The sequence below is a fragment of the Epinephelus moara genome, chromosome 21 (genome assembly GCF_006386435.1).
Source record: "Epinephelus moara isolate mb chromosome 21, YSFRI_EMoa_1.0, whole genome shotgun sequence".
NCBI classification, from domain to species: Eukaryota; Metazoa; Chordata; class Actinopteri; order Perciformes; family Serranidae; genus Epinephelus; species Epinephelus moara.
Genome location: NC_065526.1, coordinates 33,464,562 through 33,486,971, shown reverse-complemented (window position 1 = coordinate 33,486,971; position 22,410 = coordinate 33,464,562). Strand labels below are relative to the sequence as shown.

The window sequence follows — 22,410 nt, the reverse complement described above, 5'->3', positions numbered from 1 at the left end:
GAGTGATATGGATCAATCATGTTTGAGAGGCTTTGATTGCATACAGGTAAACAGTCCTTGTAGAGAGCAAAAGAGGCGGAACGTATTGGCTGAAATGCAGTCTTGAAACCAATCCGCTACCATCTGAGAACACTGTAGCTTTTTACTGGCCTTTTTTAAAAAAAATGTTTGCATTCATACGCAAATATCTCGAGATAGAGTTTAGCCAAAATGCAGTCTTGACCAATTTCTCATGTCTCAAGTTGCTAAGCGGACTGTAAACAATGACCAGCGCATGGAGAAGGAAGTCTTAGCCCAGATATCTGCTGGCTACACTGCTGAAATATTTTCGATAATACAATGTGGATACACTGACATTTGTTATTCTGACGCTGTTTTGAGAGAAAATGATGCATATGATGCTGAAACTGGCAGAAATTTTAAAAAAAGTCTTCACAAAATAAATTTATAAAGTAATGCAAGTTATTTGTATGAAGTATGCACAGTAGTTGTACCTGCTTGTGTTGCTGTGTATTACACATGTCCAGAGAAACATTACTTTTCCATAACAGCCTCACATCTGTCCACTCGATCATATCATTTCCCCAACAAATGATATAGATTAAAGACTGTTGTAACCAAGAACCATGTGTTTGTATTCTAGCTGAAATTTGTCCTGCACAAAAAAGCACTGCTTCTAATTATGCAGTCGGATGTTAGACAGTACGTCTGTTTCATGTCCTCCTTCATCACTATTCTGATAATGTACAGTGTATATACAACAATGCTGTGTAACTGACTTGTTCTGCGGGTCACTGATCATTTTCAACATGTCTGACAGCATGCCTGCAAGTAAGGAAACTGAATAATGTTTATTCATGGTACCTGTGTAACTCATGTAATTGCTATACGGTGTGTCTTGGTACATGGTGACTCCACAGGTATCATTGACGGCTCCAGGGTCGTGGCAGGCTTTGGATTTGGGTGTTGGTGCAGTGTCAGCACACAGATCTCCTGTCTCCATGGATGGGGTGGTCTCCTGCAAGTGCATATGACAAAACAAATAGCAGATGATCTCAGAGAAAGTGTGGACACTTTACAGACAACAGACGAAGAACGACCCCTTTTATATTTAGCTGAACGTATATAATTCAAATGATTAAAAATATCAGCAGGTTCATATTAAGCATGTGGCAAGTGTAGACATAAAGACTGAAAAAGACACAGATACAGAACAATAGAAATTTGATGAGAAAAAATTCCCAAAAAGGAAATGCAGCACAGCTTTGCATCATGAAAACATCGTCCTATGTAGTATTATCAAGAGGAGAAGATTTAACAGTCCTACCTGACATGGGTCATCGCAGGAGTCCCGCTCGCTCACCCCCTTGAAGACATGGTACAGTCCAAAGATGTGGCCCATCTCATGGATCATGGTGTTGTGGTGGCCCATAGTACCAAAGTAGGATGGGTTCAGCACCATCCCACCTGAGGACAACAGATCAAATTCACAGTATGGGTCATAATATTATTATTATCTAGATATTTTTCACTTTTATAAGATAGTCCGTCACAGCAAATACATTTCTAGTGACTGAAAAGTGAGAAAGGGCATGTGAGTCTTCACGAGATGCAAATCTAAAATTGCTCTCTCTTTCAGATCTGCAACACCTCATTCCACCACTTTGATGTGATGGAATGATTCGTAAAACTGTTTTTCAACAACTGAGCCAGTTCAGTGCCCTTTGGCAAGACAATAAAGGAAATCCCCAGATTCAGCTTCTGTTCTGCATCTAAGAACATGAAACCATGTTCAGATGCATTACATATGACTGCACTGTAGGTAAATTTTTTTTAAAAATTCAAAGCCCAGGGAGGGGGTTAATATTCCAAGATAAAACTCTGAATTTCTGAGATTAAAGTCATAAATTTGTGAGAAAAAAGATAGGAAATTCTCTTTGATTCATTGTAAGAATTTTTTATAAGGTTTCAGGAGCACAAAACAAATCAACTGATCCCAAACAAATGTGGTATTTTCTGTGAAAGTCCAGATCCTAGCTACCACCTGTGTCTATCCAACTCCAGGTTAAGGCCTATACTCTGTGCCACCACAGCAAGCTGGAATCTCCAAAAGAGAAACAGACCTCCATGGTAAACGACTGAGCTCTGTGACATTTTAAACCAATTAGGAATGAAGTAAAACTTAAGTACTTTAATCCCAAAACAGGAAATAGGATAAGGTAAGGTGGCTACGGGTGGACATGGGTTGTTTTTGCCTGCTTTCAATATAGAGGAATGCTCTGCCAAAACCTTGTATTCACCACTTTGCCTCATTTTCCTAATAACTGGCAACTTTTACCACTGTTTTATCTTTTACATGAGAAGTTTAATGGCCTTGGAGCCAACATGTGCCACTGAAAATGCACTAAAATATACCTACTACTCTCAACACCAAAGCCACTAAAGATGATCAGAAAGAAAACATCTAAATCAATCTTATGGACAAAGATGCATTAATGTTATGAACTTCATACATTATATATAGAAAATAAACCACCAATATTAAAAGACTGATACTAGGCTGCATGAGTCGGTTTACGGTGCAGCAGAATGTTTAAAGTAAAGTGCTTTGAAGGTGTCATACAGTAGGTATCATAAGTCCATTTGCATATAAAAAGGTGGGATATGAATTCTGTGTGACCTACACTTAACACAATGTAATGGTAGGTAGGCAGGCTGGATTCAGACAGACAGATCATAATGAGAAAACAGAAGGAAAATCAGACATCCTGTCTAATCATGAATGGTTGCTTGGAAAAGCATTCTTTAACAAGCCTGCGTGGAAGAACACAGTGCATGGAAAAATACCATTGTTACGTTTCCATAAGCACACTAAATTACTTTTCTAATAATGATGATAGGACCTCTACATCCGCTCTGAAGTACATGTTAAGTCTGTGTACTAACATGCTTTTTGCTTGGATCTTGTGTGTATCCTCTGCCCCTTGCTTAAGGTTATGATTTAAGTGCTGTTTATTGGTCTGTCTGTTAGGGGAGACCAGGGATAGCTGTAACATGGGTGATAGCACCTTCAATTCCTCCAATCAGAAACAGGCTAGAGTAATGAAACTCACTCTGCACATGCTCAGTTAGATTGCCCTTTTGCTTAGAAAGAAGGAGCCACATTTGAAGCTTCCAGAGTAAGGATGTCAATGTGCTCAAACAGCTAACCACTGAGAATAATTTTGACCAGTGACTACACTATATTTTGCTGCTCTTCAGTTTACTGCACTGCACACTACCTGGATCTGGTTGGAGACAGACAGCCGGCTCGCCGCATTACCACACAGAAACATAGTGCCCACCCTCGGGTCTCCAGTGGTCAGCCAGCCTTGGCCACTCTGCACTGTGCACCAGCCAGGTCAGGTGGGAGCTAGCTAGCAGCAGCACTCATTCTGCAATTACCGCTAGTAATGCCGTCCCAACCTGACAGCATTGCTGTGGAAACATTGTGCCCACTTTTCAGTCTCCTACTGGGTCACCCCGCCTCAAAATTGAGCTGCCTATAATCGCAAATGAGTGGCGTTGTAAGCTAGCTCCCACCTGACCCAGGTGTTGCGCAGTGCGGAGAAGCCAAGGCTACCGTCAGCTAACCAACATAGAACAAACAATAGGATACAGGCACTAAGTTTCTGCATGCTAATGCAGCTAGCTGGCAGTCTGTCCGCAAAGACCTTCATACAGATTGTGCTTTAAATTGCAGTGCTAAAGCTCACAATGAATTAATGGAAAGCCTATTTTATCTCCCGCCACTTTCTGTTTTTCTTTTTTTCCTTAAAAATTAATTGGTTAGTTATTGGTTAAAGGGTGTCAAAATTAAGAGAAACTGACATCCCTATTCCAAAGAAAGTTTTTTAGAAAAAGTTTTTTTTGTTTGTTTGTTTTGTTTTGTTTTTATTTAGGTAAAAATTAAACTTCTCTATCAGTGTATTTTTTGGATACTGTTCTGAAATTAAATTTCTAATAATCCAAGCAAGTATAATTAGAATGTTTTTAAGCTAAAATTAGAATTGACAAACATGTTAAACTAGTAGTCAGGCTTGTTGACATGAGATGAAAACATGACTAATGATACAATAACGCCTTGTTACAACTGTCCCTGGTCTCCCCTAGTTGACAGGATATCTCAAAATACGTTCACAGATCTCAATAAAATTTGGTAGGAGGTTTGTTCATGCAAGAGCAAGAGATTTGTTTTGCTGTGGATTTTCTAAAATGTTTTTTAACAGGACAAGATGATGCATTGTTGGATATTTTTTTACTAATGTACCTCTCTGAACGAAATATAATTCTGTCAGTATTTTCATGCAGGTTCAGGTGCGGATTAAGACAAATCTATATATTTTATACTATTAAAGAAAAACAACAAAACAAATTTAATTAGAAAATGACGGGCAAATAAAAATACAAATCATTAACAAAGTATTCCAAAGACAGCAATTTTAAAATCAGCTACGGTTTTGGGGCTATGGTGAATTCTTACAAAAATTGCCTAAAAGTGGAGATACATGTTTTCTGCAGCATGCTGATAATCGCGGAATCAAGAACAGACATGACAGTTATTGGTTTTCTAATTAGAAACAGCGTGTTCAGTGGTGGAGACTTTGAACAATGAAGACATTAAATACGAAGACACTAAACAACAGGGCCTCCGGAGACGACTTGTCATCTGCTAACTTGTTTTTAAACAGGGACAGATGCTGAGCAACAGAAACAAATGTCATGTGGGAGACATTCAGCGGAGGACTAAATTCAACAGTTTAATTCGAAAATATAACATCTACTCTGGCAATAAGACTGGTAGCATCAAATCATCCCCATTTAAATTAATAATTATCCCGAGCCCATACGTCTACAGAACAACAACATATTACATTAGATAATAATCAGTTATATTTGATTCTGAACAAACAACAACAAGGTATGTTATTGCCCCAAAATTGAACAGCTGGACACTAGAAAAATAATGAAAAGTTTAAGCCTAATTTTGCTGTTTGATACACTGTGATCACAGGGAGTTGTACACTGTGTGCTCCCCTTGCCTGAGATGTCCAGCTCCTCTGGTGGTGGCGTGAGCAAAAACATGTATATTATATTAATATTCAACTTTGATTAAATATAGTTTGGCAAAGAGCTTTGTTCTCCCCTTTCACATCAAATAAGTCAAAAAATGCAAAGAAATTTAATCTTAAGACAGAAATAGGAAAGATCTTTTGCATCGTTGCAACCAGTTTTCAAGATCAATGGTGACAACATTTTCATATGCTAAATGCCAGTGCAAATATAAACCTTTTTATTGTTTATTTGATAATGCAGGTGTTTTGCTTCGATTTTGCTGTGTGAGCATTTTGGCACACTTTCATGGTAATTTGATTAATGTATTGTGGACATAAGACGACACCTGTATTTTGCTGATAAGGCTACAACTAACAATTACTTTCATTAAATCAGCCACTTATGTTTTTAATTTCTCAATTATCAATTGGGGTTTATTAAATTTCTAAACACCAAATGCCCAGGAAAAGTTTCCAGAGCTCATAGTGACATTATAATCAAATTAAACTGCTTATTTAATCTGAGAGTCAAAAGTATAACTATTATAAACCTAATTATATGGAAAATTGGCTTAAAATATTAATAATCAATTAATTGTCAATCATAAAATCAATCACTTTTGGTGGAATTAATCTAATCATTCCATCACCAGTTTATGCAGGGTAAAACAATAGAAAGCACCATTGTTTAATTTGCTGTTTCTTTAACTTAGTCATACTCAGTATCCATTATATAATGCATTTGTGACTGTGAGTAAATAAAAATCCCATCTGCTATTTAACAGCCTGTTTTCGATGCAGGGATTCACCAAGGTGCTGGAAATGCTACAAGTAGCAGCACTGCACAGATTGTGTTTGTTATGTGGGGACATGTGAGTTCTTCCAGAGAGATAAATGCTTCCACTGGAGGTACATCTACCCCACGAGTCTCCTACTTTGGATTCCACTCACTACTTTGTACTAGCACAAGAAGAAAACAAAGTGCATAAATAAATAAAGAACAGCTGGCAAGTGGGCATGGGTGGCAACAATGGTACAGAGCCCACACTGCCGTTTGTTTGTTTGGTTGTTGTTGGGTTGATTAGCCTTTTCCAGTGGAAAGGGCCTAATGATTGGAAGAGGAAAGAGGCAATGTGCCGGGAAAATATCTGCCAGCTCCAATTGCTCTCCCCATCTCGTTTGGATATCGCCAAAGCAGACAACAAAGGATGGAGGGCAAGGGAAGGGATGAAGGGGTGAATAAAAATGAGAAAGACAGAGAAAGAGAAACAGGATTATAGATTACTTGCTGGATTATAGTAAGAAAAACTAATGACAAAACTTAAAAAGGAGGGGGGAATAAAAAGGGAGACAGAAAACAGAGGAATAAAGACAGACGTAAGAGACGTGACGTTTATGTTTAATACACAGTATGATGTAATTTAACCTGCCTTGGTGGGTAAGAGCTTCCTTTGCCCATGGCCAGGTTGCTGCTCCTGCCAGCTCTTCATGCACTGAGTTGCTTGCAAAGAAAACATTGAGTGTGTCAGTGCCGCTCAGGTGAAGCTCCTCCTTTAGCTCTTTCACACTCATGTAGGCCCTGTGGAAATGGAAAAAGAGAAAACATGAAAATATTATGACACTAATATCATAATTTTCAATATAGTTACGTTGTACTAAACATTTATAAATGCCTAGTAGACTTAACAGGTAATGCCAGAGATGGGACCAAATTATTGTTTTGCAAGTCACAAGTAAGTTTCAAGTCTTTGCACTTAAGTCCAAAGGCAAGGCCCAAGTCATGGTTGACCAGTCCCAAGTCAACTCCCAAGTAAAGACAGACAAGTTCTGATTCAAGTCCCAAGTCCTAAGCTTTGAAATTTCCAGTCTTAAACAAGTCATAATGTGCTCTTCATCAAATGTAATGGCATTTTAACAACAAAATTATAATGTAATCAATTCACAATAATCATAGATGCTTTTAAAAATGTGTACTTATTTGTTAAAACCAGTTTGTTAAATCTCTGTCTGTAATGTTTGACCATTTGCATTGCATTTTGCACACTGTAATCCATTTTCGTTGACCACCACATAGTTATGTATTTGAATAAAATTATCTTCTGTACAATTTTTCATACTGGTGCTAAGTAACCTAACTTCATTGTTGTCTCCTGTAGGGTTGCTATGGTATGAGATTTTCACGGTACGATAACCCTCTCAGAAAATATCGCAGTTTCAGGGTATTACAGAATTTATATTATCAATTAGAATGACCCTTAATGGAATGAAAACAGAAGGGTTATTTTTGTAATGTTTATTACTATAACTGAAACTTGAAACCATTTTGTTAATGTTAGTAGGTGTAAAAAGTATCCCCTTTGAAAATAACTAAAATAAAGGGGAGATTCACCGTCCAGTTACATTTTTTTTTATATCATAGATAAGCAAACGTACACGGCATGAAAACCATCAACTTATCGCAATATACCTAGCGGTGGAATCCGACTTACAAAGTGGATCTGTGGAATTAAGCGTCGACTTGCTGGGTATGAACATTAGTAACATAAGCTAATTCAGGAAATAAAGGGAAATTGTGTCATTGCACATTCTTTAAATAACATACTTTTTAATCTTTGGGTTTGGAGGAAGGTATCCAAGTGAAGGCACAAGTCATTCGTGTCAAAGTCCAAGTTGATTTGCAAGTCTTTTTTGATTTTGTCAAATCGAGTCACCAAATTGGTGACTCGAGTTTGACTTGTGTCCAAGTCATGTCACTCAAGTCCACACCTCTGGTTAATACTACACAGTAATTTAATATGCAAATAATGTATGACTATAAGCATTCATAAAACTGAGTGGAAACAGTAAATCCAAAGTTATACGTGTCCTTTGTAAATCAATGGACACAATGCTCCACACTGCACACTGCATGAGCAAAACCACGTAGAAACTCTAACTGAGTAATGTGACCACGTATACCAGTTTAACTTAATATTTTGAACTAAAAAGAACTATTATCTTGTTTTCTTAGCAAATGAAGATGAGCTAATTGGAAAGTAAGAACTTGCAGATCAGGCTGACTCCTGTTACTGTTCTGAAAATAAGCCTGGCCATACAACGTTACACCAGATATACTGAATGAGAATACTTTTAGTTTGTGTGTACAGACCTTAACATAAAAAAGCATTTCCAACATTTTTTGGTAGGTCAGTCTTTTACTTTTGAAAATAAAATGAGCTACATAGGTTATAGTCTTTAAACATAGCGTATTGTTATGCTAATGGAGTTTAATGTCTATGTTCTTATTACAGAAAAAGATAAGTGAAACAACAATCCAATTTCAAAACATAGCACATTAAAGAAATATTTCAACATTTTTAAAAATATGCCTGTTGCCTGTCTTACCAGAAGTTGGAAGAGTTTGAGAGCTTGGTTCAGGACATATTTAGCCTAGCTTAGCGCTGGTAGCGGAGAATGCTGCTGCATTGTGTTCTCAAAAAAAGGGGAGGGAATAGAGAAAAATATACCTTTCAACGGTTTCAAAACTGTCTGTATTAACTCATTAGCCTACTCGATTCTTGTTAACTACATCCACAAGTCACAGCTGTTTCTTCAGAGTTAATGTGGAAAGTTTGCTAAGCTACCAACAACAGGACAGGACAGCTAAGGTGCTGTTTAAAGTTGTTCCCCTGGCCTAGCTGTTGTGGGTCAGTGGTCAGAAATGCCTCAGCCTGCGCAGTTAGCTCACCCTCAGACCACAGTTTCCTTCTTGGCCCAAGACAGCCCTGGTCCACCCACACAGGTGTTTTCACTTATGCTGCCTGATTAGACCTCTGCTAAGGACAGTGCAGGCAGGTTAGAGTGTGATTGATTAGCATCTCCCGTATGTTTAGTTGCATCTGTTAAGCCTTACTTAAAGGGATATACTTCAGTTGTTTAATTTCTAAAACCACTGGTTTAAATTTCTGCAAATTCAAGTTAAGAGTTCAGTATAGTGTAGTTACAGTATGGTAGGATATATACAGGCCGCAATGTGTAAATATTACAGCTCTGGAGTAAGACAAGTGTCAAGGCCCTAACATACTCGGGCGGAACGTACGCGGAACAGACTCCGCGGAGGTCCGCGCGGACTCAAAGCGGACATCCGCAAGCCCTGTGTGCGCAAAGCTCAGATTTTACGACCGCGCGGACTCCACTCCGCGCACCAGTGACTGCTCGGCATGTATTTTTCACATCGCGGGGATTTTTCACGGACATTTTTACAGGAAACTACAACGCGGAAGTGCGACTATGGAAGCCCAAATGACTGTGGACATTCCTCGCGGAGTCGGTTCCGCGTATGTTCCACCCAAGTATGTTCGGGCCTTTAGGGTACGGTTACACATGAGCGAAATTAACACCAGCAAATATTTGCCTCCTATTCACCAGTATTGCAGTCACCATTCAGCGGGTATGGAATATAAGAAAATGGAAAATGTACCACTGACATCATATTTCCTGGTATTCATTAGCAAGCTAGCTAATATTAGCTAGCTAGCAAACTAGCTTTCCATGTGGGTCACAACCAGTGCTGCCCACATTCACTGTTGCCAACTCCTCAGCAAGAAAAGTAGCTATTGGCTGTCCTAAAAGTCGCTAGAAGTCGCTAAATGACGTCATCGCCTAATTTGCATAATTGTCCATATGCATGTAATTGTAATGGCTGCTGAGAGAGGAATAAAAAATTATACATCGCTCTCCACTGACTTTGTATTGCGTGAAGGTGCCTTCTTGTCATTAACGTCTGGTAGCAAACAACACAAAAATACCTAAAAGCTGCTTTGTGGTGAGATGCACTAAAAACATGGTAAAGAATCCATAACTAAGTTACTACAAGCTGCCGAACCAAAAAAGTGAGCTTTTAAGCAATAGGGAGTGAGGCGTCAGCAGGAAGGGAAAATTGTGGTATCCTGACACTCAGTGTGCCTACATGCAGCAAGTACTTCTTACTATCTAAGTTATGTAAGGCCTGTGCTGTGTCTCAAATCGCGTACTTCTGTACACTTACTATTTTGAGTGCATAAGTGCGTTCACACTGAGAAGTATGAAAAAATGCAGTGCACTATGAGTACCCGGATGGTGCACTCAAAACGGTCAAAAAGTTAAGTGTGGAACTATGGACACTTCTCGCCCTCAATGGTCGCCATCTTGGCTACGTAGAGGAAGGGGAGGGACCACTTTTCAAACTGGAAATAGCGGCCGAGGACTGTGCGACCGTGAACGTTGCTGCATTGTACAAATACATGTGTTTTTTGCAGTAAGCACCACTATACTGTTGTCGGGTATAAGCCAGCAGTATGTTTATTGGGCTAATTTAGCAGTCTGTAATGATTTGGTACCCCGAACGATAACGCGAATACTAATGTTAGTTTGCTAACTAGCTAATTTGCGGTCGTCATTTCCGGTGAGTGCACAACGGCCATGTTTGGTTTGAGACAACACTACCCTGTCGAAATTTGCGCACAACGCCAATAAGTACATAGTGCACATAGTATACTACATGGAAGTGTACTTACGGAAGTATGTGATTTGAGACACACCACTGGTTTTAATTTTTGTTAGCTTAAATGATGAGCTTGTATGTCACTACTGGCCATTCAGTGGGATCATTTCTCCAAGATTAGCAAGGTAAAGTGAGGAGGACACTGAGATCGACAGACAATATTAGGTTTGTCAATGTAACATTTTCTCTCTGGTAGACATAAGGTATTAAAATAGTCCTTTGACATGCTGATATCTAATGTTTCTAGTGAGCTACAGCCATTTTGTTCGCATTTCAGCCCTTAGTTGCATAACGTGGTGACTAAGTTCCCAGTGGCCACTTGTGGTATTGCAGCAAAAAATCCCCTGCAGCCCAAAAAGCATTTTCCCCATAGACTACCATTGTAAAAGAGATGTCTGCTGACAGGACACCTCAAACTGCAAACACGGTCAATTATGATTCCTTTTGTTATGATTTTTTTTCATGGATGTTCGATATTTGTAAAACTTTCCTTGAGCCAGAGGAAAAAAAAAAAAAAAAAAAGATTTAACAATATGTGATATCATCACAATGTAAAGTCTATGAACTGAGTGGGAATTTGTGGGCGGAGCTAGCAGGAGAGAAACTACTGCGCATATTCAGTCAGCCACATATATTTTTGGTGTATGCGCAAGGTGAGCGACTCCACTGCACATGCTTAGAGCTTTTATGCTAAGCTAAATAATCCTGCAGGACAGTCTTCACATCTATCCCACAGACTGAGGGCATATAAGTGTATTTTCCAAAATGTGAGAGAATTCCTTTAGGTGTGGAGACAGTGAGACATAATTTCTGCTCAGGCTGGTTCGTGCAGCTTAATATTGTGAGTGAATGTCAACGTGTATTCTTGGTGCAGGGCATCTCTTTAGCAGACGACAGTTTGCTTCAATCTGTCAACATCTCTCTCTGCCCCCTGTGTAGCTTCCAAATCATAATTGTTTGAATTGGTCAGGGTACTTCAAACCACTGCCCCCCACAGCCCACCACCCCCCCACCTCTTTCTCTCTCTGACTGTGATAAATTACCCTGGCGGCACTTTGATGTGTGAAGCCGACTTTGTTTTTCCCTGGCTGCGGTGATGTCACATGTCATTTCTCTCCTTTGCTTTCATAGCTGGAAAGCTTTTGCACCCATCACTGTTAGGCCTTACTGGGTCTGAGAGCCTTGCAGTGGGGTCTCACTGGCTGCCCAGTTCGTGCATGCCAGACAGTTAGGGCTTTTAGCTGAGCCTCCTATGGTTTTCTGGAGCACTACAACCGCTTGATGAAAAAACAAAATCTGGCTGTCAGTGTACGGGACTCTGTGTGTCTGTGTGTATGCATTTCTTTGCATCTGCTTTATGTACGGGGTAATAAATACCAACAGTGCCAAGTCAACCTGTGGTGCATCAGTATAGTGTTGGGTCAAATCAGTTCATATTTACAAAAATACATTCAGTTGAATGTATGAATCATACATAATTTTGTTTGAAAAGTCTTGTTTTCTTTCATCTCACACAGGCAAAGCTTTGGATTTAAGTGTTTTTCAGTGATTATAACGTAATGGATTATTGTTTCATCTTGTACTTACCAAGCAGAGAGGTTTTATGTGATCAAATTCAGCTGTGAGGCTAACTTTGTTAAAATTACTAAGCCATACTTTAATCTTTACCTCAGCCACTTCAAGTGTATTTGGATGATTTGTTTTATGTTGGTTTCTTAAAAAGTAGTAAAGGTTTATGCTTTTGATCAAGCTCAGCTGTAGGGCTACATTTACAAATATTACTTAAACATGCTTAAATCCTAAGAGATTAAAAAGTGCTCGTTTATATCATCAGAAATATAATTTGTTTGACTGCTCGTTAAAAATACTTCAGCTTTGGCTCAGCGCTGCCTACATTGTTCCAACAGCCTGAAGGATAGTCAGGTGAGCTTGTGACCGTAACATCTCAGCTTTCAACAGGGAAAAATCTAGATGGATGAAATGACAAAGCAGCAGTCCCTGTTCTCCCATACACTACATTCAATGTACCATTAAGTGAGGCACTTCGCCTCTAAATTGGTCCAAAGGTGTTACTCAGCAGCCAAGAGTCCTGCATGTGTGTAATCCTCGCCTGAATGCAAGCCCTCCCTGAGTGCATGTGTTGTAGCCTACTGTAAATAAGAATGTGTTTTCTCAGGCACTTTGCCCGCCTAAATGAGGTTTAAGATTTAAGATGCTTCAGGGAAACCCTGCTCTCACTACATTACTGAAGCTGGGTTCAGCCGAGGCTGCGTGCAGTATCCATCACCCTGGGCTGTGCAATTACAAGTGACAGAAAGTTGACCACTAAAGAGTTGACTCTTCAACTTCTGAGACTCAGAGGATGCCTCGATGGAAGTCTAAGTCAGACCTGGCAAAAAATAAATGGCTCTACATGATTGAAGTGAAAACCATGGTTATGAATTAACAAAATTACCATTTGTGGGCGAGTCAAACACAGCGTGAATCAACAGCAGAGTCAGCATTAGCACTGTCACCATATAAAACCGTTGATGTGTGTCCACTTTAAATATTATTGTTGACAAGTCAGTTACTTTGAAACCTCAAGAATTAGGAGACGGACTCTAAAAATATCACACCAACAACAGTCAAACATTTTAATATATTATATACTTTACTGTGCACTTAACTTGCATTTGTGCAATGTTACGTGCTGATATAAAGTAAATACAAAGCATCTACAATCCAAACAGTTGCTCCTAAGGGCTTGATGAATGCAGTGCTAGAAGAAGATACCAGCACTTACAGGTAATATATTAAACGTCACTTTTATTGCTTGAGTGCAGACTTGTTTGGTGCAGAAGCGTACAACCACACACTGAGAACTAGGGTTAGAGCTATACATTGGTTTTAAGGTATGCAGAGATACAAAAGTAGACGGTCATCATACCGTGTACATTTGCTTATTTATGATGTTGAGAAGAAAATGCAACTGGATGGATAATGTCCCCTTTATTTTAGTTATTTTTAAAAGGGGAGACTTTCTACATATACTTCCATTAACAAAATCATTTCAAGTTTCAATTATAGTCATAAAACATTTGTTCAACCAAAAATAACCCTTCCATTTTCATTCCTTTAAGGGTTATTCTGACTGATAATAATATAATTCTGTAATACCGTGAAACCGCAATGTTTTCTGAGTTGGTTATCAGACAAATCTCATACCGCTACAATCCTACTGAGAACCAGTCACCTACAACCAGCTGCCCTGAACAGCAACTGTCCAATCATAGCTTAGCAATCGTAATTAAGCCTCGGCTTTCTCAGTAGGTTGAAGCGGTGTATGTACGGGTAGAAAGTGAAGTTAGAGTGATACTCTATCTAAGGCCTCATTTACACCGCAAGCGATGCGTTCACAAAGCAGTCGCGAAACGGTTCCACAAGCGTGGCGGCAGCACATGTGTATTCACACCAAAACCGAACAGACGCGTTGCGCAGCAGCCACTGCTGTCCCGTCAAAATACAAACCACACCCGAACAGTTGGTGGCATTAGTGCACCATGTTTGCAAATCTCCAATAAACCCCAAAGAAGAAGAAGGAGTGAGTTTGGACCCAAAGCCCAGGTTGGACAGGTTCGCACGCCAGTGATTACTCCAACGCATTTCATACATATTATGTTGTGGGGTTACGGGAAAAAAAAGCAATGTTCATGGTAGCTCATCCACAGTGTAGTATTTTTCAACTGTGAGAAGCCAGTCTTGGATGCTTTTAGCATTTGCAGAAGTGTTAGCAGCTCTGTCCTGCTTTTTATTTGATTTGGGGAAGCTTACACCTGAGCAACCCATGTATACTGTATATAGCCATCAAATGCCCATTTAACCCCCATTAACAGAGCTATCATTTTCAGCCAGCTGGAAACAGTGAAAAGTCAGCTGGAGCTGGAGCAGGAACTTACGATGGCTTAATTAGGTAGCTAGCTACAGCTGATAAAAATCTGCTAGCAACAGTTTACATTTTGACCAGCAAAACCTGCTAAAATTGAAAAGCAGCTTTTATCTACTTTTTGTCTAAAATCAAGGACCTATTATTTCAAGAATTTCTACAAATTTTGATGGTAGTGTTCCACTCCATAGGCTGTGGGGTGGACATAGCATCCAGGTCTGAAAAGTAAAGCAAGTGTGAGGTGCCTTAAACCTGCATTCTTTCTATTGGCTAGCAGGAGACGACTGCACTGGTTGCAAACATAGACTATGAAAATAATGGAGGCAGCTACCATGACGTCATCCACTGTGGAGTTCAGCATCGTCATCTTAAGTTTGTTGGAGCCATAAGTGACCATATTTGGCCAGTGCTGTGGAGGAGTGAGGGGTGGATCTGACTGAAAAGTTGAGGAAGCTATCAGTGGCCCATCATTAATTATATGTCATTGTAAGCCTTAATAAAATGTAAACAGGTGAATTATATAAAAATTCACCCCAGTTGTCATGAATGTTGGAATTAGCTATAGAGACCAAACTGTTTTTTGTACCAGGCTGTAAACTTGTTTATTTCTGCTGTAAAGTTGGGCATTTTAACATAGGCATCTATAGGGATTGACTGGGACCTGGAGTCAGCCTCAAGTGGCCATTTAAAGAACTGCAGTTTTGGGCACTTCAATTTTAGCTTAATTTTGCGGGCCCGGACGTTGCTGCTTGGTTGCAAAAACAAGTGTGCCTGTACAGTCTAGGAAGAAATGGTCCTACTTCTCACTATGACCAGCTGTGACAACGTCACAAAGTCTGTGCTTGTGTCTGCATGTGTGTGTGTGTGTGTGTGTGTGTGTGTGTGTGTCATAGTGGCAAAATGTGGTATTGTGGTAATGTGGTATTTTGGAAGGTGTTTCTGTTTGTCTGTCCGTCTGTCTGTCTGTGAACAGACTTTGTAAACATGGTGATGTCACAATCGTTAAAGATGAAGTCATGAAATTTTACAGGTGTGTAGTTGAGATTAAAATGAAGCTTGTTCAAAGATGGGTGTGGTCCAAGCAAGGGGGCCAGAAGTAGGGGAGTAGGAAATAGGGACGGGACCATTGGCCTCCCCACTTTATGCCCCTGGCTCACAATACTTTACAGGTGTGTAGCTGAGATCACAATGACAGCTGAGTTCAAAGATGGGTGTGGCCCGGGCAAGGGTGCCAAAAGTAGGGCGGTGGAAAGTAGGAAAGAGGCTATCAGTAGTGTCCTCAAAGATGGCGACCACCAAAATGCTGAACTTTAGGCCTCATAACGGTAGTTCACACAACAATGGATGATGTCTAGGTGGCTACATTTACTTCTTTATACAGTCTACTGAGCTGCCGTTATCTTTGCAAACTGCATGTGTCATGCAAGAACACAAAGCTTGACATGTATAGCAACTTTAACTGAGGAGGATGGGGCTTAGCAAATAGTCAGTTCCAATATTATGGCCTCGTAAACTTACATGCCGTGGCTCACACTCACTAGCATAGAAAACATAAGGCAGGCATAATCCATGGATCAATTGTAAGATGCATTCACTGTTCTGGGAAACATTGGAGTTATGTTTTTATTAGTGAATAAAACATGACCACAATAAAACTTGACCTGAATAAAACTTAAGATTCACGTTCACGTAAAGCATCAAACAAGGTTGGAACGGGATAGTTCTTTCAGGGGAGTTGCCTGGAGCTCTTTGCACACAAGTGCACTGTCCAGGAGTAACTAACAAAAAACTTTCCGCGAATCCTGGACATGTGTCTCAGCATAAATGGACGTGATGTCCCCCACCACCCCATCACTCCCTCTCCACCCTTGCCTCTCTCTCTGTGTCCATCTTTCCCCTTCCCGCTCAATTTCTTTATTGTAATGCCAGAATCTGCAGTGTACCTGGCCATCGCTCTAGAACTGGCTCTCAACAACAAATTTGTGTTGTGACAGCAGCTGGCTTCAAAAACCTCTGGCCCTGTACTGGCCAGCAGCAGCTGCACACATATAGGGTCCCACAATCTGAATACCTGGCCAAGAGCTCAGAGAGAAGGGGGGGGGGGGATATCAAAAACCCAGATCCCAAACATAAAAATGGTTCAGTGCTCTACAAATGCCAGCAAAATGTCATCCTCACATTAATTGTCTCTCCGCCTGAGAAAGTTGCGAGTTGGGATCCAGGGACACACATGCATGCAGGCATGTTGAAGCACTCGCACACATGAGCATTTTCAACAAGCTGAGGTCAAGACCTTTCCAGAGGACCTACACTACTGTTAGTCTACTGGGCCCACTTTTACTACACTCTGGTTTCCTGTGTATTGGCTCTTCATGTTGTTTTAAGTGGGGGGTCAGGAGCTTATAGACAGGAACTCTGGCAAGATTCACTGCAGGAGTTACATCACTGTGTAGAAGTACACACATACTGTGACTTTTGAGTTTTGCTTTCAAAATCTGAACAGCAGAGGCCTTATTTATGGAAGTCTCTCATGCAAAAACATTCTGCACAAAACCAGATCAAATCCAGAGCCATGATTTATAAAAGCGTGCTCACATCAACATCAACACATTACATTGATCTCTCCAATCCTCTGTCATATATCAAACTAAAACGGATTCTAGTGATTACCCAAAGGTAAGTGTGGTGGATATATTTCCATTTGTTCTTTGGAATATCTTTTGCAATAACCATCAAATTAAAACAAGAATAAATCACAGAGCATTTTATATAATTGAGGCCAAAGGACCAGACCCCTGTTTGTGCAAAACAACAGAGCAGAGTGCTGTCTGCTGTCCAGCTTTTTTCATTAGTGTCCATCTCCTCTCTGCAGGGTAGAGAGCTCAGGCTGAGCAGAGGGAACATCTGACCATAACAACTACCGAACCAAATTTTTTTTCCTGTCTGTCTTGCAGTGTCCATCCCACCAAGCTCGTGACAGGACAACATAAATTAACATTTACTTATGACACACTTGAAAAGCTTCCTGCATATGGCCAAGCAATGAGACCACACGCATGCAAGCCAACTTTGTCTTTTTTTTTTTTGTCTTACTTTTACCTAACTTTAACCTGTGTCTTCCAGGGGGAGTCAACCAAGCACCAGGTTCTTTTTCAGCAACAGGCCGTTTTACATTCACACAGCTGCTCAAATTCACACCTGGAAGCTGCAAAGTACAACCACAGTCTCCTTCTGTTTGCCATTTGGAGCTGTTCAGTTCAACTTGTCTCCTTCTGTTGGCCATTGAAACAGTTAGAGGTTAGGATCCTTGCTCAAGGGCACTTAGTGTTTTAGGCTGGGAAAGTGTAAGTAGCTATAAAGTCCAAGTTACTTCAAGTATTTCAGCTGCGGACCTTCTGGTCACAGGCATACTTCGCTAACCTTTCGGCTGCTACTACATCAGCAAAAGTTGAAACAGCCATAAAGGATCCTTGGAATAGGAGGTGATTGTTGCCCTTCGAACACCTTCCTTTCTTCTTTTTCACCAGGAGAAAATAAACATAGCAGTGAAGTGTTTCGTTGTACTACCTCACTACTTCATGGAAAAATAGAGGTTGTTGCTGGAAATGTTACATAATTTTGACAGGAGCTGCGCCACTCAAACACTACTGGAAATGTAATTAAATCAGTAGCATCCCCCCAATGCCACAAACAAGATAGCTAAATTTGTATTTTACTTATTCAAGTTTTTAGCACATCCAATGGTCACTTATATTTGAAACTGTAACTTGGACAGAGGGATGGAAACCAAGAACTAGTTGTTGGTACCTCTTCCTGATTAATCTCTATAAACAGATAACTGCATGTAGGCAACGAGACAAGATTTTGGTATCAGAAGCATTCTGATTTCTGTTCGTAGTCCGTCTGTAGTCCGAGTCGTACTGACCAATTATGTTTGGGGGGCAGGTAAACAGTCTGTGTGAAGAGGCGTAACACATTGGCCAAAATTCAATCTTGGAACCCATCGGATACATCCTGACAACCGTTTATTGGCTGCTGCCCACAGAGGCTTAACGTTGTCAGATTGATAGACGATGGGTAAGAAAAATATCAATAATTTTCTGTTGGTATTTGATCATTTATTCGCTTGACAGAAGGCATTTTCCCCCTGTTAAAAAATTATTCATTATGTGTCTAGCCATCCACTTGTCGTAGTCTAACAACTATACGTGACCATAGTCAAGTAATTTCTTAAAGAATGTGAGAGTGTTTTCTGCCTCCCGATACCGTTTTTTATGCTTGTAAACACTGTGTTGCCTTCACTTTTTTTGTTTATATAAATATGATCAGAAACTAAAGGATTTGGGAGTTGGTCTTGAAATGAATGCCAAAGTTGTAATTGTTGATTTTAAGTCATCTGTGGTATTTGAATTTTTTATACCAATAGTGGAATAGCGAGCACGAAGTCTTGCCTGGTTCCAGGTTTGAATCAGAGTCCAAATAAGGTTTGAGTTGACTGATTTGTCTGGTATGGTGACATGAAACAGCGGTTCCTCAGTTAAAGTTAAAAAACAAAACAAAACAAAAAAACGATCCAATAAGCGCCACGGGTCTAAAACCATTGTCAAGCTGTTGTCAAGCGGTGTGTCGGAACCAATGAGGATTAATAACAACAATGGTCCATGTTATCAAGCTGTTCTAAATCAACATGTCTTTTCAATATCACCCAACATCATAGTTTGTTTTACTTTAATTCGCACTGCTCTTAAAAATCTGGTAAAACAAGTATGTTGGCTATGTACCAGTGTGCACTTAAAATGACTTTAGAGTCAGACGGATAAGTTGATCCTCCATGACTGATTTCCTTAATCAATCATGGAGGATCAACTTATCCATTCTGGCGCAATGTCAGACTGAAGCTGGAAACAAAGTTTTACAAGTCCGCTATTCTATCTGATATCAGGCAACACTGGGTCCACATAATGTTTACCAATATCTGACTCTTCTATTCCAAAAGAAGCCATAAATAGGTTGTTATTGACAAGTATTACACAAATATGTAGTGCAGTTTACTATTAAAATGCCTTTTTTGATAGGTGTGAACCAGAGATACAGTAAGTTATTATATACACTAGTTGAGTCCTTAAAAGATATGAAGATGGAAATTTCAACTTTTTGCTTTAGTTGCAAGGTTGGGATTTGAATTATGGCACAAGGAGTTGTAATAACAAATCCTGTAAATTGGTAAAGAGAGGTCCGTTTGACCAAAGTATAAATGGAAAAAATAGCTATTCTACTGGTTTAAAAAAACACATTAATACATCCTTGTGTTAAGCTGTCACATTCTGTCAACTTCAGACATCAAGCGCTAAATCGTTTTTAAAAAAAAAGCTCCTGTTCCCATGTTCTGTTTCCCTGTGGCCGAGTGTAAAGCTTGAGGTTACAATTTGGATTAAGGATGGGGTCTTTAAGAACTGGGGCCGACGACTTCATGGCGAGACTTCATGCAAGCTATTTGGAACTCTGCATGAGCCTGTCTGTCAGACCAAATGGAAGGCAGCGGGCTGCCGCTCGAGTTGTTTAGTAAAAATAAGTGTGTACTTTGGCCTCTTCACCCACCATCCCCACTTCACAGAGCTCTCTCTAAAACCACTGGGGAAAGTGAGAGTACCAATTTGTCCATGTAGCATGTTGAGCTGCTCATTGCACATCCCTGCTGAAGCACAATGCAGCGTGCTAAGGCAGATATTCACCTCATGGGGAGAAATAGTCCTATTAGTGGCCATTTAGGCGTCTTGCCTCTGGAAAAACATGTCTCTGCAACGATGTAGCCTTTTACATTTTCCTTCTGTCTTAATATGAATTAATATGGGCTATATTGATGGACTGACCATTATATATGAGTTGTAAAAGATAAGACCCTGGGTCGGTTTTTGCCAACTAATGTGTCCTTTTTATTCATGTACAATAATGATCATTGCTACCTAGAATTTTCATCACCATAAATTCTCAAATCAAGGCTTAGTCCCTAAATTACCTCAAGGGCAGAGAGTACTAGGCCTTTTTTCCTTATTTCCCTGCCCTCTGAAAAATGTAAACTCAACATTTATCTAAATTAACTTGGTAAAATCATAATTCCACAGCATTAATTCTATGAATACAACAACATTGTGATATCACACCCATCAATCTGCTGCTGGGTTTCTCTTCTCTTAGATAAATATTGTTTTAATGGACTTTTTTTCCAGTCGTATCCAGTATTATACAATTACTGAAACTCAACACTTCCTGCACAAATGTGTCCCATTCAGAGTCTTCCAATGGTTCTTTGGACATAATCCCTTTCTTTCCTAACTGGCTTTGAATGTTAAAATAAATCTTACGTTTAAGTTTCATTCACAGTAGCTTAAAGGCATAGTTCTCACTAAAATCCAAAAGACATATTTGTCCTCTTACCTGTAGTACTATTTATCAATCTAGATTGTTTTGATGTGAGTTTACTATTTCTTTCTCCCGAACTACACCCACATGTCACCGCACAGAAGGAAGCGTGCATCTACTGCTCACCTAGTACCACTGAACTGGCTAACATAAGAGTTCAGCCAAAGAGGAAGTCATTAATGTTCACATCTTACGTTACCACGAGCATGAGCCTCTAATCCATGAATAGATGCACACTTCCTTCTGCGTGGTGATACAGTTGGTTGGTGAAGTTCATGAGAAAGAAAACAGTTCCTACATGAAACTGCTCAAAACAAGGTCTGTGGATTATTTTGAGCAACCGGGTCATGATTTCTAAGGAGACAGTGCAGTTTTTCCAATGTATTTATTTTAGCGCTTTGAGCACCACAAGCAGAGTGCCATAGAGATGTCTATTATATTGGGGGGAAGCAGACATCTCTATAGACGATATCTCCAACACTCAGAAACTCACACCAAAACAATCTAGATTGATAAATAGCACTACAGGTAAGAGGACGAATATGTGTTTTTGATTTTGGGGTGAATTGTCTCTTTAAAAGATTAAAAAAAAAACTACATGTGGGAGCACTTGGAAGTCATTGAATAAATAGGGATGCACGATACATATCGGGCTGATAATGGGACATTTTTATAATTATGCATTATTCCGATACTTAAAATCATAGCTGATAAATAGAGCCGATAATATGAAACCAAACTGCTTTCACTGACTCAACAAGGGCAGCATCTACACACCTGATACAGTGGGTGATGGTACATGTACCTTTAAACTTTGTTTGCAGAGAGGAAGAACAACAACAACTGCAGTACGCTGTCAGGAGGGTAAAACATGTCACAGTGTGGATGTCTTTCACGGTTCCAGAGGAAGACAACAGGATTGCTCCGAGGGTCTGATATCTGACCCGCCACCACAGGTTAGACAAAACGCTGAAGGACCGACTCCAGATTGTTAGCACGAGCTTATTAGCAGCAGCGGCTTGCATCCAACACTAAGCTTTTCAAAGGCGCGACTCTGTTATTAAACTTATTAATAACTGCTAGCCATGTGATGCTACAGTTAGCGACTATTTGTATCATTACCTCTCTGGCTGCGTGTGTGTGAGTCACAGCCGCTTGTTTGTCTACACTCAGTTTTAATGTGTGAGGGGGATGAATATGGCTTCGCTATTCTACTTGGTAGTTGTAGGCTAGTCTACTGTGGAACAGTGAGGGTGTATTTATAAGAATGCAGAGTGACGATATAAACATTTCATACATCAGATGTAACACTGACCTGCCAATGTGCATTTAAGCAGTTCATATGAGTCAGCTGTCACTGTTTGTCTCTGTTAGTGGAGACTCCACTCTGCAGTGTAGTTTATACACTTTACTGACACACCAGAGAATTACACAGTAACGCTGGGCTTCAC

The 22,410-nt window shown here is 39.9% G+C and overlaps 1 protein-coding gene across 1 annotated transcript in view; it reads right to left on the bottom strand.

Annotated features, from left to right (window-relative positions):
• Nucleotides 1-22,410, bottom strand: part of pappa2 (pappalysin 2) — a gene marked incomplete at its 3' end in the record, with an annotated part of 107,134 nt that overhangs the window by 72,020 nt on the left and 12,704 nt on the right. Inside the window, exons 5-7 of the mRNA XM_050074589.1 lie at nt 6,524-6,672; nt 1,328-1,467; nt 865-1,018 (exon numbers count right to left, since the gene is read on the bottom strand). Coding sequence (XP_049930546.1) covers nt 865-1,018; nt 1,328-1,467; nt 6,524-6,672 — 443 coding nt within the window. The remainder of the gene's footprint in view (nt 1-864; nt 1,019-1,327; nt 1,468-6,523; nt 6,673-22,410) is intronic.